The following is an 18,438-nucleotide window of genomic DNA, read 5'->3' on the forward strand; positions in this document are numbered from 1 at the left end:
ACATCATTACCATTTTCAGTTTTAGCATCAATTTAGTTTTTAGAGTACAATTTGCTTATCCCTGCTGGAGGCAAATGTAAACATCATTCAAAATGTATGCTTTTAATTGATTTACAATATTTCAATATACCGTAACCAATTTCAATGCCTTTCCATAGCATTCACACCCTTCCAATGATGTCCCATTGTGTTAAATTAATGTAAGCCACTGTTAAGCAGGTAATAACTAGTGGACATCTTATCAGTATCTCCATATTGGAATGTATGAATATATTAGAACATATTGGGATATATGAACTGTTATGATACTCAGAGCTGAGTGTAAACATGTTTAGTCTGAAGTAATGGTCTTACTCAACCTTCATTGAATGAATATTAAGGCCAGTCAAATGGGCCTTTTCTAAAGTATCACAGATCTAGAAAATGTATAAATAAAGATTATTTTATACATTTTAAGGTTTAAAAACAAATATGAGCTAAGGCAGACAAAAGCTTGAGCAAAACAATAGGTGGGGATGATTCCTTTAAACAAAGGCTGTCTAACTGTCCTACACCTCCACTCTACGATGAATGTTTTTCCACACGTCTGAATGTTAAAAACGAACAAGTCAGGCAAAATAGTTAATTTTGCTAAAAAAAAGTTCTGAGGGTGTGGAGCAATGAGACGACACTGAAATCAGACTGGAGGTGGGGAGCAATCCTGTCTCACGCCTCAGGAGTGTGGAAACTAAGGTCAGCTCAATGGAACGTCATTACACTAAACAAGAGGCACTGGGTGCTACTGTATGTTAAAAATATTAAATATAATCAGGTTAGTAATCAGAATTACTAACAGGACTGATTTGTTGTTGTCTGGAACGGCTAGGCGAGATCACTTACTGGCAACTAAACAGGGTACAGCAAATGGGCTGAATAGCCACCTCTCGTTTCTAACCTTTCTTCTGTTTTTATTTACTATACAGCACATTTCTTCTTTCAAAGCAAATCCCAAGACTTTTTCTGAAAAACAGTCATTCAAATCCAAAAATTCTAAATACAGAACATTATATTGCTCTTTTTATTTACTCTTTCTGGATTTCACATCTTTATTTTTTTTTGCAATTACTTCCAGAAAATCAGAAGCAGATATTTTCCAGAAGATAAATGGCATTCTTGAAAGAATTAATGTTGGCCACTTTATATGTATCTACCTATATAGTTCAACTATGGCTACAATGCCCTCCAGATTGTATACCTCCAAGGAGACAGGAACAAAAAAACATCTTAGAATGACTTATAGATTGGACTGTCATCCTGTATTCTGCACTACATATAATAAAATGTTATTTTTTCACAAATTAATGAAAAGCATTGAGTTGATTATAGCATTTCTAAGGTATTTACATAACCTTAATTTTATATGATATAAAAACACAGTTGCAACCTTCTCCACGGCCGAAACGTTGTGTTCTCTTTCTTCTTTTTTTCAGCATGGAATAAACCTATTACTTGTTCCTAAGCAAATAAATTATTGGTTTTGTAGTGATTCTAAACAGAAAACGCAAAAAAATGTCAGTTTTTATAAACAACTAAAAAAAAATATTTTTTTTTCATTACAAATGAAATGGAGACATTTGTGCTCAATAAGGAAGCACAAAACTTAATTTCTGCGTTTAAAACACCAGTTCTGAATGGCAGGGAAGAAGGAAGCTTCACGTAAACAATGTCACAAATGAGAGGATGCCGTTTGAACTGGGACATCTAGGCCAAAATTCAGATACTCGAAGAAGGCAGCCTCATAATGGTAGAAAAGGCAAATAAATTAATGTGTTTAATTAAAAAAGTCATGGGGTGGGTCCAAACAACCCAAATTCAAGACCAGCATAAACACGTTAAAGGAAGAGATATACAGTACGTCAGGCAAACCTTTGTCAGTTCAGAAAGCACGCAGCATGACCTTGAATATCCTTTCCAGCACTTACAATAACTAAAAAAAGACCAGTTGCCACAAGGTTGTCATTGGAAGGCTGAAAAAAAACTTTTTGTCAACTACCGTAAAGAAAAGCTAAGGTCGGAAAGTAAGTCAAAATGAACCTGAAATACCCGGAAAATTGTATGTTGGAACTACTGTACGAAACCTTCACGTATTATGGTCTGATGAGGCCAAATTTAACATGATGGGGAGTAGATGATAGGAGTTTGTTTTGACACAAGACATTAATATTTTATTGCAGAAAGACTCACAGCCAGCTGTGGTTCTGAGGTTGTAGATTAGGGAAGGTGTCATAGATATCAGAACAGAAAGAAATGTGAACCTTGCAGTACCATGTGAATATCTCTAAATAGAAGGGGATTCATAAAAAAATAATTAATGGTTATACCCCTATGTGACCCTTTGTACAAACTTGTTTTCAGCACCCAACAGAGCTTAAAAGGTCTATGTAAATTAGACTCTGAAATGGCATGTTTAAACACAATTTAAATCAACCCAAAATGTTATGGTATAATACTCAAGATCTTTTTTGAAAAATCTGAGCAGTCTAGCACCTAGTGAAAACATTATTATTGTCATAATATTTTTTAAAAGAAGAACACTTTAAACATCACATCTCAGGCTCATAACTAAGTAATGAAACATAAACAATATGTTCAGACACGTGAGAAAAAAGGCAAGCACTGATTATCCTTTTCAGCAACCCGTTGCACTGTCTTGCAGAAGTACAGACTGCAGTGAGTGAGGTTGTTCACCACGTTTCCTGTTTGTGACAGCAAAAATACAAGAGAGGGAGTAAAAATAGACCATATAAAGTACAGGTAGCAAGGCTTTGCAGGAATGTAACAACTCTGGACGGGATCACAGACATTACAGATTCTAACCTTTGTGCCATTTGTGGAATCCTCATCAAAGATGGCAGGTAGGCTTTGAAACAATCATTTGTTTTAGACAATATTCATACATACTGTAGGCTGAACTTTACTCTTTCCAGTCTTTCTCTTTCAATATTCCACAAATACTAAATGAAGATAATGGTGTTTTTAACTAGATATATTTTGGAATAATATTTTCCTCATAAGCAGTTTCTGAAAAAAGAAACTATCAATCGTGCAATTTAAAAAGTGGAGCTATTTCATGCTGTATTAAGGATAATATCTTTTTGAGGACGAGACTCGTCTTTACTGAAAGTGTATTGCGTTTTTTTTGCTTTTTGAATTTTTGTGACCTGTAATCAAAAGTGAGTAAACTGTATTAGTAGATATACAGTATATTACCTTATGTTTAACCATACCTTGTACATTTAAACAACAGAGAAAATTATAAGGCCAGTGCTCAATTTCTTTTACAACAGTTGCAGAATGTGGTCTAATGCCCTCAGAACCTGAAAAGGCTTCTTTGTGAATGAGACTCTAGAACATTGAGATTGTAAAATAGTTGCTGTTCATTAAATACTCTGAGCTAGATAAAACAAATTTGCAACACTTCAATTCGCAATATTCACAAGAAACTTCACAACAAATTTGAGCCTTTATGTAATTACTACTGAACATCTATTTTTTTAAAAAGCAAGACAATAGAATATGTCCTGTTAATACAGTGCTGGTCAAGAAACAGCAACATGGTAAGTCCATTTTTTAATCATTGTTGGAAGATCTTACATCGATAAATAAGTGGAATTTATTCTTTTTTTACTTGAACTGGGTTCGTTTCAAATGAAACTCGTCATTCTAAACGTTTGTGGGATTTCAGTACTGAATTTAAAATGACACTTTCTTTTGGATAATCCGAAGAAAATTTCAAATGGAGTTGAACAGGTGTGCAAAAGTAATTTGTGTCTTAGAACTCTGCATTTGGGTACAATGTTTGTTTTGAAATGCTATTACTTAAACATTCATTTTAATCAATATAATGCCAAACCTAATTAGGTTAAAATATTCTTGGCTTTGAAAAATATACAAAACATGTTAAGTTGTGCTTCTGTGCAGAATAATTCATGTTTTAACACAGCAGGGTTTATTAATTTGTTAATTAATTAATTTGTTAATTTGCTAATTAATTAAATTAGTTAATTTGAGTTAACTAAAACTGAATTGTACAAGTCTTTCACTTGCCGACGAACAGTAGTTGAAAAGATCGGCCTTAAGCTTGTTTATGGTGTACATTCCGTACAAAAAAGCTTGATCTATACCTGCATCTTCAAAGTTCATTATATGATATTGTGCGTTACATAATAAGAGTAACGACAAGAACCAAGAGACAGACTGGTATAGTGGTTAAGGGCCCTCCAGACTATAGACCAGGGGTTCAAATTTTAGATGGGAACACTGCTGCTGTTTAAGCAAGGTATGTTACTCAACAAGCCAATATTAAAGGGCATCGAAATATGTGCATTAATCACTTATGGAGGTCTCAGATAATTTAGTAACAATAAAGAACCCACTTTGGGCATAAGAAACCAAAACTCTATAACCTCTTTAACAGTTGGCAAATAACAGCAAAAACAACATTTAGCTCAACTGATATTTCATTTGAGGTTTCCTGTAGCTAACTCCTACTGCTTGGATCAGTTTGGGGGGAATACCTTCATATCAGTTCTGCTATGCCACTGAACACTTTCTTTGTTGTATCACTCACAAGGCATTAAAAAAGAATCTTCAGTTTGTTACCGCGTTGCTAATCAAAGGGCATAAATTTCCATTACAGTTTCATTTTGGAAAACCACGAACTTCTAATATGAATTTACAGTGTTAGCTGAAATCTTAGTTAGAAATTTAGGAGTTAAGTAAATTTTGACTACATCGTTCATGTTTAATCAGTATATTATCTCAGCTTGTTTCTATCGTAGTGCATATACAATATAGTACATCGGTAAAAGTCAAATATTAAAATCTTCAGACTATATGGAGGAAACTGACATATTAATAGCTAACAATGAAAGAATCAAATGAAAAGGCTTTACTTATTTTCAAGAGATTGAAAAAATGATGTGCATAATATATGCAGGACTTTATATTCAATGAAGTTTGTTTTGTTAGCACTTTTTCAGCTAAACTGAGCTGTCAGTTAGGAGACAATATATAATATCCTTCCATCCATCTTCTAACCACTTCGTCCAATTCAGGGTTGTGGGGGAACTGCAGCCTATCTTGACAAGCAAAGGGCACAAGGTGGGGTACACCCTGGACAGGACACCGGTCCATTGCAGGGCACACACAGAGACAGGTGTTATATATACAGTAAATAGGAGCATGTACACTCTGAGGTAGTGTAACATTTTCATTAAAAAACGTAGTCAAGCAAAAATAAAACAACCAAACTTCTAAAACTGCCAAAACAAAATCTCCGAGATTATCCATTTCCATTTTTGGTTATTTCTCTCAGATTACTCAAATAAGAAGAGTGAAATTAAGATGGCACATACTGTATAACAAGACCTGCCCTTTCCAGCTCAGTTTATTACTATTGCTTGACTTGAATAGAGAATTGTGACCTGACCACATACTTAAGTAATCCCGCATGTTTATATAATGTTCAACTAATTATTTAATTAATGTTTTGACATCTCAGTCTTTGCTCTGTGTTTATTGTTTGTCAGCTTTGGCTTTTTTACTCGTCTCTATGTCACCAACAATCAACAATAAGCATATGAGAATTTATTTACCTTTTTGAATCCATATTTTGGAAGCATTTACTTAAAAACTACAGAGAAGGCTAAAATAAACTGCGTTGTTATAACAGCAGTAGAATCGGCACTGGCAAGCCATCTGATACTAATAAGGCCATAATCAAGAAAAAACTCACTAGCCCCAATCTTTAATTGCATTTAACATTTATAATGATTTTAAATAAACAGAAACCCTGCTACTCTGGGTATGCTGATAAGAGCTTTGGTTTAGTCTTTAGGAAATTTGAATCTTCGTGTTCTTCAAGCTTTGAATACATCACTTGACTCAAATTGACCCAGTTACTTTGTTTTCAGGTTTAGCTAGTGTAATTATCACTTCAATTCATTTTGTAAATATATTTTTAAATATTTTTACCTAACAGTGGAAAGTGTAGACATCCTTCTAGGACTATGCTTATTTCTTTAAAGTGTATCATACATTCTAAGTAGCTACAAAGTCTCTCATTGAGGAGAGAGATTACAATTATTAACCATTGTCAAATCAGTGTGGACAAGACCACCAACACAATGTTCTCAGAACAAAGACTCCAATTCATACATTTTAATTTTTAGAGTGTTTTATAGTAATTTAGTGAAGCTCATAACAGAACTTCTCTCAGTAAGAGGTGATCCTGTTTTAAAATGAAAATCACAAAATAAATGTAAATTTCCATCTCTCTGCCTCACGTGAAAGAGTGAAAATCACCTTTTACACTCAAGACTGTTCACTATGATGTGTCTTTAACATCCAAAATAAATTGTACAGCAATTTTTAGCATTAATCTTTTCAATAAAGATCAAACCTGAGATGAAACTCGGGACAAAGACAAAGACCTCACTAACAAAACCACATAGGCATAATGATTTATTATTAATAATACATTTGGAATATTTTTTAATAATTGTAGGTGCAATTATTTTTTTACAGACACATTTTGGTGCCCGGATATATAGCTGGGTTTGATGAAACAATGTAAATAAAACCCCTCAATGTCTCTACCCGAGATTTTAACTTCTCTACGAACCTTGCTACTTGCTACCGCCCAAAAAAAATCAACAGGTGGAAGAACTCCCAGCTCTGATGTCTTAAGCTCCATAGCACAGTAGCTCAGCTGCAGCTTTGGGATCCTTAGGGATGAAAAGTGCTTTGCAATGAGTATTTTTAATAACAAATTATTACCACATCTAGAGCCTACAACAAATAGCTACAAAGAGCCACCCATGTTAACGCAACCGAAAAGCCGAGAGCCGGTAAGCACACCTACTGTAAAAAGGTTTTTAAGAAATATGAGCTGCTCAAGGAAATACAATGATGTGGAATAGTGGTCAGGACTCTGTACACCAGATCATAACTTTAAATTTTAGTTGGACCACTGCTTCACTGTTTCACACCCCCAAACAAGAAACCTCAATCACATTGCTCCAGCTATATAATATGGTCTCCAGGTCATCGCTGTAAACGAGATGAATGCCTCCTCACCAAGGCTGATAGACTAGTGTTTCTACTAGCATTCTGTTAGCTCTTTTACAAAATATTTTCTCACTTAAAAACAGTATTCAGTCACTGCATGCTTGATGCCCATGATGCATATTCTAGGAATAAACTATTATACGTGTTAGAATTACAGTGGAGTCAATTAAGCTGTATTTTGAGGAGGTGTGAAATAAATCCTTAAGAGGAGAATGGGTTATAAACCGGTCCTTAAAAGGCTGCTTACCTAGAGATTCTGGAATTAATAAAAAAAACCTTGAACCTCAATGGAATCAAGCCTTAATATGAAGGTGAGAACAGCTTGACAATTTAAAATCTCCACAATTACAGCAATAGCCAAAGTCAAGGATCTTCAGTGCTAAATTTACATTCCATTATATCGCTTATGGTCTACGCATATTGAATTAAACCTTACATATTTCTGTATGTTTTTGTTTTCTTACTTAGAACCCTGCAGTTCTGCCTGGTTGGGTCTGGCAATGACGGCAATAGCACTGCTCATATCTGTTTGTTTAAACATAGTCTTTTGCTTGAGGCAAAGGAAATGCGAGCAAGGTGGGTGCAATTTTAATATACCTTTAAAAAGTAAATGTGGTAACTGCATTTTCCACAGTGAAATCAATTTCTGCAGTGACATCAGTGAATGACTTACCTAAGGTTTTTATTACAGTATTACTGATTTTTAAGCTTCACAAACTAGAAAAACTCACCCTTATGGTGACATTATGAAACAAAAAACAAGACAAACATTTTCTTCAAATAACATGATGAGAGATTTACTCTTTTCAGAATTTATTTTTGTACTTCATGTTAGGACACCAAACCTCATACAAAATTTTTCTGACATTTTTCAAGTCAATGCATGTACTTGCATGTCTTGTGAAACAGAGATATTTGATCTGAATACAGATAATCTTCTTTTTAATCCATCTCAAGAGCTGTCTTGATTCTAAATAAAAATTGTTTAGTCATGTAATATTCTGGAACCACCATTTTTTTATTTTCTAGGTTTCTCACAAAAAGCTGCCATTGACACATACTGTATTTCTTAATGAGAGCAGAAGATGCTCAGTATTCCATTAGAATCTAATTTGTAATCCTATTCTTCTAATACACAGTGATTACCCAAAACTTGGATTGTTTGTATTGTCCTTACACTTAATATGTAAATGAGGCCTGATCTGTTCAGATCATAAGTACAGTAATTCAAATTAAGTATCATCTGAATATGATCATCTGTCAGAAACCTGTCCAAAAGTTTTATGTTTGGGCTTTTCAATCCATGTGGTGACATTTTGAACACTGTATGAAGAACACTTAAAACATTTATACATTTAAAAAAAATCTGTTTTGCAATGTTCTTGATGACTGAACACAGTTTCAGTTTTATAACCACATCTTCAAATTCAGGATTGCAGGGTAGACCCTAGACAGGACTTGTCCATCACAGGAATACAGACACAAACGCAGACACACGATGAATTAATCCTTAACTGTTTTATTAAAGGGTTCAAAGCCCTGCAGTGGCATGGAATGCAAACACTAAGGTCAACTACTCCTGTGTTAAACCTAATTGCAACTTAATGTCTAACCGAGCAATATTACTATGAAAAGGAGTGGTAAAGAGTTATAATTGTATTACTATCGGATCCATGATTTTGTATGATAAACCTAACTTTTGTATTATTGTATTCATTTTGCAGTACCTCAACAAATAATATATCCAGACTATGCTCCAAGGTATGAGATGTGTTATTTTAACATTGTCTTTTAAAAACGTTTGAGGATCAGCCTCTTTATATTGCTTTAAAGTATTGTAAAGGGTTTACAGGTCAAACAAAAAATATTTTTGTAAACTTACTAATGAAGATTAATTAAAACAAAACTATTCAGCATGTAGTTCAGGTGGGTAGCTGCGTCAGCATGCGTAGGCTGCAAAGGAACACATAATAGGTTTATTCTATGCTGAAAAAAAGAAGAAAGAAAACACAACGTTTCGGCCATGGAGCCTTCTTCAGGTTTGTCAACCTTCTGAATAGGAACAAGTAATAGGTTTATTCCATGCTGAAAAAAAGAAGAAAGAAAACACAACGTTTCGGCCGTGGAGCCTTCTTCAGGTGTGTCAACCTGAAGAAGGCTCCACAGCTGAAACGTTGTGTTTTCTTCTTCTTTTTTTCAGCATGGAATAAACCTATTACTTGTTCCTATTCAGCATGTACATTATTATACCTACTGATGTTTTGTAATATAAACAGTTCAAGATATTTTGAAACTGAATTTTAATTTAAATCTAATGTCGCACATTATAATTTACACTAAAATGCAGAGTGAAATGCCACTTAAACTTGTTGCAGGATTATATAATTGCATATTAAAATGATTATTTAAATGTTAATGGATGGTATGTTATAGAATTATGTCTGAAACTCATGTATTGAAGGAACAACTGAAAGCTCAAGAAGAAACTGTGTTTTAATTTCAATAGGTTGCATTACTTCAAATGTTTACCTAAGATGGCCAGTCATCATTAAAAATGGAAGTTACGCAACATTTTGTTGTAAAGAGAATAACCTGTGAAATATTGCTAAGCCTAATCAGATCTCAACTTTCCTATTAGTACAGAAGTTGCTAAAGAGCAGTTAAACCACAGTTTAGTCCTAGAACAACTGAGACAATGAGACTTTAATAGAATTAAAGAAGTGCTGTAGACCAAGTACTCAACGACAAGGCACATGCAAACCAATTTATTATGTACTACAATTACACAAATAATATATACAATAATCTAGACTACAATGCACTACACTGAACAAATCCTATTACTCTATCACTGCTTCAAAGTGAAAACAAAAGTTTACAAAGTGGTAGGCACCTTTTAGTGTCACCACTGAGCAGGGATGTACAAAATTACAAACGGGTTTAACTTGAGAATTTGTTACATGTTCCGAAAAGTGCAAAATGGGGTGACCTTTCTGTTTATCCGTTGGTTTCCTGTAGTTATAGGGAGGAAGAGCAAATTGATGAAAATCCAATATACGGGAATATAAATCAAGACTTTGAAGGTAAGTTCCTTTATTATCGTGTTGCCTTTAGTACGTGCCGTCGATTGTTCTATAAAGATAACACTTTTAACAATTTAGTCTTGTTCATACCCTTTTTGGATGCTCCGCTCTGTAAAACTAAAATGTTGCTAGTGAGAAAAGCAAAGTCCCTAATGTCGGCACTGACATAGATTTAGATTTGTGGACTCCATTAATCCGCAGATTTTCCTAAAAAAATGTTAGCTCTCATAAGTATTTAAAAGTTACAAAGGCAAGGATTTGTCACTGACAAACTCACGATTGTATAACACCAGGCTCAGACACTCTAATAATAATGGGTAGAATGTCAATGTCAAGGTGAGGTAGATTAAGGTAGAAGAACTAAAAGCTTAAAAAAACACTAAAAAGGCAATTCATTATTTCTTTTTGGGCACACAGCAAGTGTAGGAATGCCTCCAAAATGACCTGCCTGTTTGCTCTTTTCAGTGAACTACATTTTTTCTGTTTCTAATAAAACAAAAATAGATTGCTAGCCATTCTGTGACTTCAGTGCTTCCTCGGAGCTGTAGAAAACTGAAGAAAGCAGGTCTGCATCAGCGGCTTATCTAACATTTTAAAATGTCAAATAACTTTTTATAATCTGTGTCAACAAATGACCACAGCTCACTGGTACAAAGACCCATGACACAAATAATTTTAACAGAAACTGTACTTAAGTACTTGCATTTTGGCCATTAAAAAAATCAGATGACATCAACTTTCATATAAACCTGATTTGTACTGCATTGAATATATGGACTAACTGAGCTGATTCCACCTTTTTTCTTGTTTTCTTGATATCAATCCAATATTAATGGTTTCTTTGCTGTTCCTAAGCACATGAGGACTATGACTGTGAAGAGGAATGCTATGAACAGATGAAAGCTCCTAGAAAACAACAAACTGGAAAAAAGGTATTTTGAAACATAAAAAAATCTGCTACAAGTAGAACAAATGATTGGAAGTTATGCTCGAGACAGAAAAGGACTGCAGGTGCAGATGGTACACAGCAGAGACAGAGCATACTCATTAAAAATGATTATTTACACCTTTAAAGACAATTCACAAATCTGAAAGAAACTGGAAAATCTAAGAAAAGCTTTTACCGTTGTTCTAGTTCAAACTTTTTCAGAAGTAAACTGAATAAAGTGAGAGCGTTTTTTAAGAGCATGACACTTTAGAATAACTCTGAGGGTAATAAATTATTTTTGTTTTGTTTTTTTCTTTCAAAGCAGACAAGCATGCTCACATCACAAATACAGTTCAGTAGCACAGTGTGTTTTCAATTCTTTTGACATGTGCAGACGGTGAAATTCGGCATTTTCGCTGAAGCACAAATGAACAAATGAATTCACTAAGAGTCTGTAAACTCAGAAAACAGAAAAGGTGTCATTATTTTGTGACATTTTTTATTTGCTAATGTGTTGCTACAAAAAATAACATCTTAACGTTTACAAACATGCTCATTAGAAACATAGCTGAGAATAGAAAGGTTTGCAGTTACCATTTTTTTTTAACTTGCAGCATTGCCGAACAAAGACACAATACTGTATGTTATCTTCAGTATTTTACAGGACTTTATTTACTGTATAATATTGTCTTTCAATGGTGGGGCTTGCAATCGTCACTTCAATAAATAAAACTTACCATTTTTAAAGAGCAAGAGGTTTATATGACTCTTTGGATATTCAAACATTATTGTAAATTGGACTCTTTTGTAAGATGCATGTTTGATCTGGGAAACTGCATGTGAAGCTATTGAAGCTTTCTTTAAAAAAAAAGAACACAAAAAGCATTGTTTTGTACTGCTTTATATTAAGGACTTCATTAGCTGATTCTCATCGAAATTTTCAAGACAATGTTTGTTGTCTTTTAAAGGTTCAGTTGCCAGTTAAACAATTAATTGCGTGTTGGCACAGAATCTGTCTTTAAATTTACACGTTCATTCATGAGAAAGAGCCAATTGTCTGAAATGGTGGCACGGTCACCATTATGGTAAATTTACCATACATTTAATTACTCCAGCAGTTTTATTTCATTACAATATTTCTTCCAGTGACTTAAAAGCCTAAGCAAATATACAAGAAAAACAAATGTTCAAATACTGCATATCTGTATTTCCTACAGGCCTTAGACAGTAATGATTTCAAGATGTGCGTATTTCTTTCATTAATAATGTCTGCTGTGGCCTGTCACACAGAATTACAGTTTATAGAAGAGTTAGCATTTAGAGCACATTGAGACATACAGTGAATAGTTTTTAAATTTATATATATATATATTTTGGATGTATTAAAATATACACCATTCCTCATTTGTGAGGCAAGTCAGATGCACTGGCCTGTGCTTTAGCAGAACATATAATCAATTAAATAACCTTAATATGTAATTAATTTATAATAATATTGGTTTAAGAATTAGCAGGTTAATAAGCTTGGCACTCAGTATCAATGTGTCATACACAAAAACTATGCAAAAGCAATGCCATTTATGTACTACAGTATGTACTAACCTCTACAAAAACGAAAACTGAACTGGAATAAATTCCTGTGATGTGGGGGTTCTCCATGTACTGCTGTTACCCACATACATTTGAGTCAAATCAATTCCACCTTTAATAAAAGGTTCTGTGCAAATTAAAGAAGATTATATACAAACATTATGAGTGTCAAGACTGCATCTGTTTTCCTTCTAGTTGGGGAATGTGGCAGGAATAAAATATTTACTCATGTGAAGTCAAAAGAATGTGTTTTTTGCACAAAGGTGTAAATATTTAAGTAAACAGCTTAACAGTTCAACTGATCTACACAGAAATGTAAAGAAATTAGTGGTTTTTAAGAGAAAGCATAGTAAATAGCTTTCTTACAAGAAGATAAATAAACCATCTTCCTTATACTGTAGTATATCTTACTTCTGGCAACAGGCAATCTTCATAATATACAGTCAGCTCCAGTCCTCAAAGTACTGTTGGTGCCTGTACTTCACTCCACATCTCATATTGAACTACTTGCCTGAATGAAAAGATCTCACAGGCCATTCAGTCGCTAATTGCAGAGTACCTATGAACTCTGTAGGACTCTGGAGTTACCCATCGCTAGAAGACTTTTCAGCTGCGATAAAGCCCAGCAGTGTTTCAAAAAACCTCTCTCACACAATTAATCTGCACTGACTGCATGTACTGTATGATGCACCTTTTAACCTGCTCTGTTTAACAAATATTCTGTTAACTTAAATATTTAAGTTAACAGAAGCATTATGTAGAATTAGACTGTCATTTGAATTCATGTTTAAGTTGGGGGTGTGGAATGAGCGGGATACATTCCAGAGATTCCAATCACCGATCTAGATGCATCTACAGTAACATTCTCAATCCTGTTCCTTTAAGAAGCCGGCCGCAGAGCCCAGCATGTGCTACGCCTCTTTGGATCTGACGGTGGAGAAGAAAAAGAGGAAAAAACACAAGAACAGGCAGGCCGCCCAGGATTTCCTGGACATAGAAACAGAACAAACTCTGCCATCGAGATCCAGCAGCACCATGGTCTCTAGAAACAGCATCTACCTGAACAGTCAGCAGCTGGCAGAGGAAAGCGAGGAGGCCATTCACGAGGACCCTGCCATGATCTTCAGCAAGTTCAACAAGAGCCAGTCGATACCTCAGGACAGTATGTAACTGGACCATCCCAGGATTGTTTGTTTTTTTTAGTTCTGTGAACCAGGCATTCACTCTGCATTATTGTAGGAATAGTGTTCCGTTTTTTTAGTGTTCTTTTTTTCACGAGACATCCCTTTGAGCCTAACTTAACGATTCTGATTTTCCAGTCAAGAACACTAATACCTGGTCAAGTATGAGAGAAGGCAGCTGCTACACACTTCCACATCTCAGCCACTGAGAGTTTTGACAGACAGTCACTGTGGCACAATGTACAGGTAACGCTGATTATTAATCCCAGTGCCTGGTAAATCAGCATTCAGTCTGGCAGTTTCCCAATTGATGTGTGTGTATGCATATGGTTGCGCATGTATCTAATATTTTTTCAGCACACTGGACCTGCATGTAGTTTACAATATTCACGACTATAATATTTAAATACTTCTGATTACTAACCATTAAAAAACGTGCTACAGTGTACTCCAATGAATACTTTTTGCTAAATTAGTTTAATTTTGGGTCTAGTGAAGACACAATGACTCCTAGTTGCCTTTTAAAGGCAGGTATGTCAATGTAAAATAAGCATTGAAAATGCATTATGTATAACACAGGATTTTGTGTATACAGTATGTCTGCAAAAAAAAATCAATTTTCCTATTTTATGGCATGTCAGAGGTAATATTTTGAAATGACAAAATTTTATCTTTATTAATAAGAACAATCTAAAATAGAAGCTTAGAATCCCAGAATGCATTGATTATGCAAAACAGTGCCCTAGTCTTGCCCCATTTGTAAAACTGTATTAGAGGACAATTACCTAGAAGAAGTTTGATCGAGATCTTCAGAATTATGAAAGGAACAGCCAAAGTTGTTCTAACGGCTAACAATATAAAAGCAGATGAATGTCAAAGTTTACAGATGTAGATCCAGAATTAATACAGATTTCAGTTTTCAGCAGAGTGGTTGATGCTTGCACTTGGTTGCCAAGCTATGACACTCACTCTAGAACAGTGTAATATGACAAGAATGTTTTAAGTCATGTTAGTGTTACTAAGCGAGTTCTGAGTGACAGTATTAAGGCTGTTCCTGTGTATAATAGGTAACTGACGCTCACTGGAATAGGTAACTGACACTCACAGTGGCAATTTCAAGGTGGAAAACAGATCAAATACCAGAAGAAGGAAGCCTGACTTCAGGGTTTTCAGAACATCAAAAAACATCACACATTGCATGCAATGCGAGAATGGTGCAGCAACAGTAATCCTGAGTATTTGCAGCTGCTTGCTCAAAGAGAAAGGTTCCTGTCGGAGAAAAAAAGAGAAGAGAAGTGCAGTACTAAGTATGCTGTATTGACTTTTTTTGTAATTGTTGCTACACAGTCTCCTGTGATGAGACCATGGCCATCTGATATAGGCTTTTATCGGTAAAAGATGTATTTAAATGTATTCTTCTAGAAAACTTATCTTCCACTGCAGAAGTAGACGAGAAGATTTACAGATGAATACTTTTTTGCCTGAATATAGAAATACATGCACTAAAAGGACAGAACATTATTCTACTTCAAACTTTTATGAAAGTCAAGATATTGAGAAAAGTAACTGAAGTCAAGCACCAAAATAATACCAATACCATACCAAGCCTAAATTAATTTGCAGTGATGAAATATAAGTAACACACCCACCATATGGAAACCATCTCCATGTCTTACTTAATGTCCCCATTTCCAAACGAGGATCAGAGTTATCATAGTTACCTTCTAAATAATACAATAGTGGAGACAACTGCAGAGAGGAAGAAAAAAATGCACTGTTTAGTTCCTGGGGTTTATAAGGGAGTATAAAGGTTTTTCGCAGTATTGAATGTTCTTTTGAGTGGATTATTTCCCAGTGTAAGCTGCTGAAATCTACTCGAAAGACAGACTTAAATACACATACTGTAAGATGAACTTCTTTTATACTTTGTTAACTGTCCCTCAATATCATCATTTCTCAAAAATTCCAAAATATTTCACTTTTAAATGAACATTGCCCCCAAGCAAGACTTAACCCACTGAGAATATCCCACCCACTTGTGTTTCTGTGTATGAGTCATGGAGTCATTAAAATCTATCTTTTTCCCCCAACTGGATTGAACAGCAACCCCCAAAAGTACGCACTAACCACTCTGTTTGGATAAAAACAGTTCAAAACAGAATTGTGTAACTAATTTTCCAGAATAGAATTGAACTGACCACAACGCCTCAGGCTCATCTGACACACTAGTACAACCGCACTGCTTTTAAAACCATACAGTGCAGCAGGAAAATATTAGTAAACATGCTTGTGTTATCTTCCAAAACTCAACAGATTATGCAGTCCTGGATTTGAAAAAAAATGTACAGGCTCTTAAAACTCAATATTATTGTGAGTCTGAAACCCAACTGTAAAATTAGCAAAAGATTTCCAAAACACTGCCAGGTGACCAGAGCACTATGCCTTTATGCTAATATGTTAAGGAACACAGTGTAAGATTTCACTGTTAGAAGTGGTTTTTGATATTTCTAATGCAGTAAATGTAACTTTGCAGGGCGGATAATACTGTATGACCAACAGACAATGACTGAATAACTCCTGGTGTAAACAAAGTAAGAAGCTAAAAAATTACAATTATCTATCATTAGAAAGTTGCTAATTCCTAGTAAGGGATGCCTAGACCTATCCTGGAAGCAAAGGGCACAAAGGGGGACTCTATTCTGGACTAGACATCAGTCCATCGCAGGAAACAGTTTGTAAAAGCTGAAAACCCTAGAGAAAACTGTAGTTTTCATGAATACAGTACTAAACATTGCTTATTGTTAGGAACTTTCAGACACAGAACTATTTTATTTCTGTGTCATTATTATTTGTGATGCCATCTGAAAAAGACAAATCAACATAAAAAGCAGGCTTAGGGTTGCAAGAGACAAGAATCTATCCTGGAAAATATCATGGTCCAGATAAAGCCACTTAAAAGTGAAACCCAAATCCTAACAATGAATCCAGACAAAAAGCCTTCCAAAAGCGTGGAATGTTAAGAGTAAATAAAATCAGGCAGTTTATACTGTGGCTTTATGCAAAGTATGTGAAATGTTGCCTATGTGGATATGATCAAAATGCCTTTAAAAGAATGTATTTAGCACAGCTTTCAGATTGTGAATTTCAGATCCTGCTGAAAGAAGGAGTGAGTTTTGGGGAGATAAAGATCTCCACCACCATTCACTTTGAAGTTCACTGGAGTGTTGATCATGGTTATAATAAGCAACTACGTAAATATTGAATATTAATGCACACAACAGCTGCTGCTGACTTAATTGTAAATATATTATAATAAATTGTATTTTTTAAACGAGAGCTTTCAATAAAGCTTGTTTTTGCTAAGTGTGTATATATGTTTAAAGTATTTTAAAGGGAGAATCATGCTTTCTTTAACCGCAGTACGATACAGTATACAGCTGTACAATTAAACCATTATTAAATCTACTTTTATGGGTATTATGGCCCAGTTTTTTGTTGTGTATTTCAACCAAATAACACAAACCACTCTTCCTATTATTATACAAAACTATACATAGAATGCCGCTCTTGAGTAAAAAATGCTTTCTTTTACAAGAGGGTTGACTATCATTAAAACAGGAAAAGGTGTGTACAGTACACAGTTTTCATGCTTCAGGCTAAATGATTACCAGATTATAAGAAATGCTGTCTGAATAGTTATTCTAAACTCTATCCTGATGCAGGACCTTGATTATTTTGCTTTTGGTATACAGATGTTACATGTAGTCAAGAAACAAAATTATTAAATTTACTGCTGAGGTAATATTATCTGGTGATACATATCTTAGGTCCCCTGTCTAGTAAATCGGTACTGTTGATTACCTCAGTTAGCCTGAAGTCAGAGTAGTACATTTCAGTGTCAATGGCATTAGAGCACTATCATTATAACACTTGGTGCCATTTCACATGTGAAGCAAATTTAATGGCTCACAATTTGGTTTTACACTTAATTAGTATGAATAGCCCACCTACTGTAAATTAATGGATAGATCATGTTGGACAAGCAATACTTGGAAGTGAGTGATCTGTCTCTGGGGATTATGAGTAAAAAGGCAGGCAAAAAGGAAGGGTATGTGTCCCACAGCTAACAATTTAATGTTTTATTTAGAAAAAAAATCTTTTAAAAATCAAAAAAGGAAAACGGATTAGAAATTATTTTCAAGTGCATTCATAAAGTAATTTGCCAACACCCTATCATCTGTGTCTGGTGGACAAAATCCAGTCTGAGAGGTTACAGGTAGGATGTGGTCTGCGTTTTGCTGAACTGCACCACAGCACAGTCTGTATTTCTGGGTAAAAGATTAACCCATTCCTGTGTACAGTACAAGCAAACCTTCACTACTCAAGTAGGAATTAGCTATGCATTACAGAGATTGTGACACCACAACTCAACATATCGGAAAGGTTCCTTACTTCCATTTATATTGGTCAGAGTAGACGTCATAATTACAAATGAAAGCGACCCATCAGGACTGTGTAGCTAATTTTGGCTCTAAATACAAGAGAA

General features: G+C 34.7%; 1 protein-coding gene across 1 annotated transcript; it reads left to right on the forward strand.

Annotated features, from left to right (window-relative positions):
- Positions 1-2,828: 2,828 nt before the first annotated feature.
- LOC148830713 (T-cell receptor-associated transmembrane adapter 1) lies at positions 2,829-18,073 on the forward strand. The gene is made up of 6 exons (XM_088921663.1): positions 2,829-2,894; positions 7,579-7,686; positions 8,835-8,871; positions 10,129-10,193; positions 11,049-11,125; positions 13,600-18,073. The coding sequence occupies exons 1-6, from the start codon at positions 2,888-2,890 to the stop codon at positions 13,879-13,881; spliced, it is 576 nt and encodes a 191-aa protein (XP_088777789.1). The 5' UTR covers positions 2,829-2,887; the 3' UTR covers positions 13,882-18,073.
- The last annotated feature ends 365 nt before the right edge of the window (positions 18,074-18,438 follow it).

This window comes from Atractosteus spatula, chromosome 7, assembly GCF_055471065.1.
Source record: "Atractosteus spatula isolate fAtrSpa1 chromosome 7, fAtrSpa1.hap1, whole genome shotgun sequence".
Classification (NCBI taxonomy): Eukaryota; Metazoa; Chordata; class Actinopteri; order Semionotiformes; family Lepisosteidae; genus Atractosteus; species Atractosteus spatula.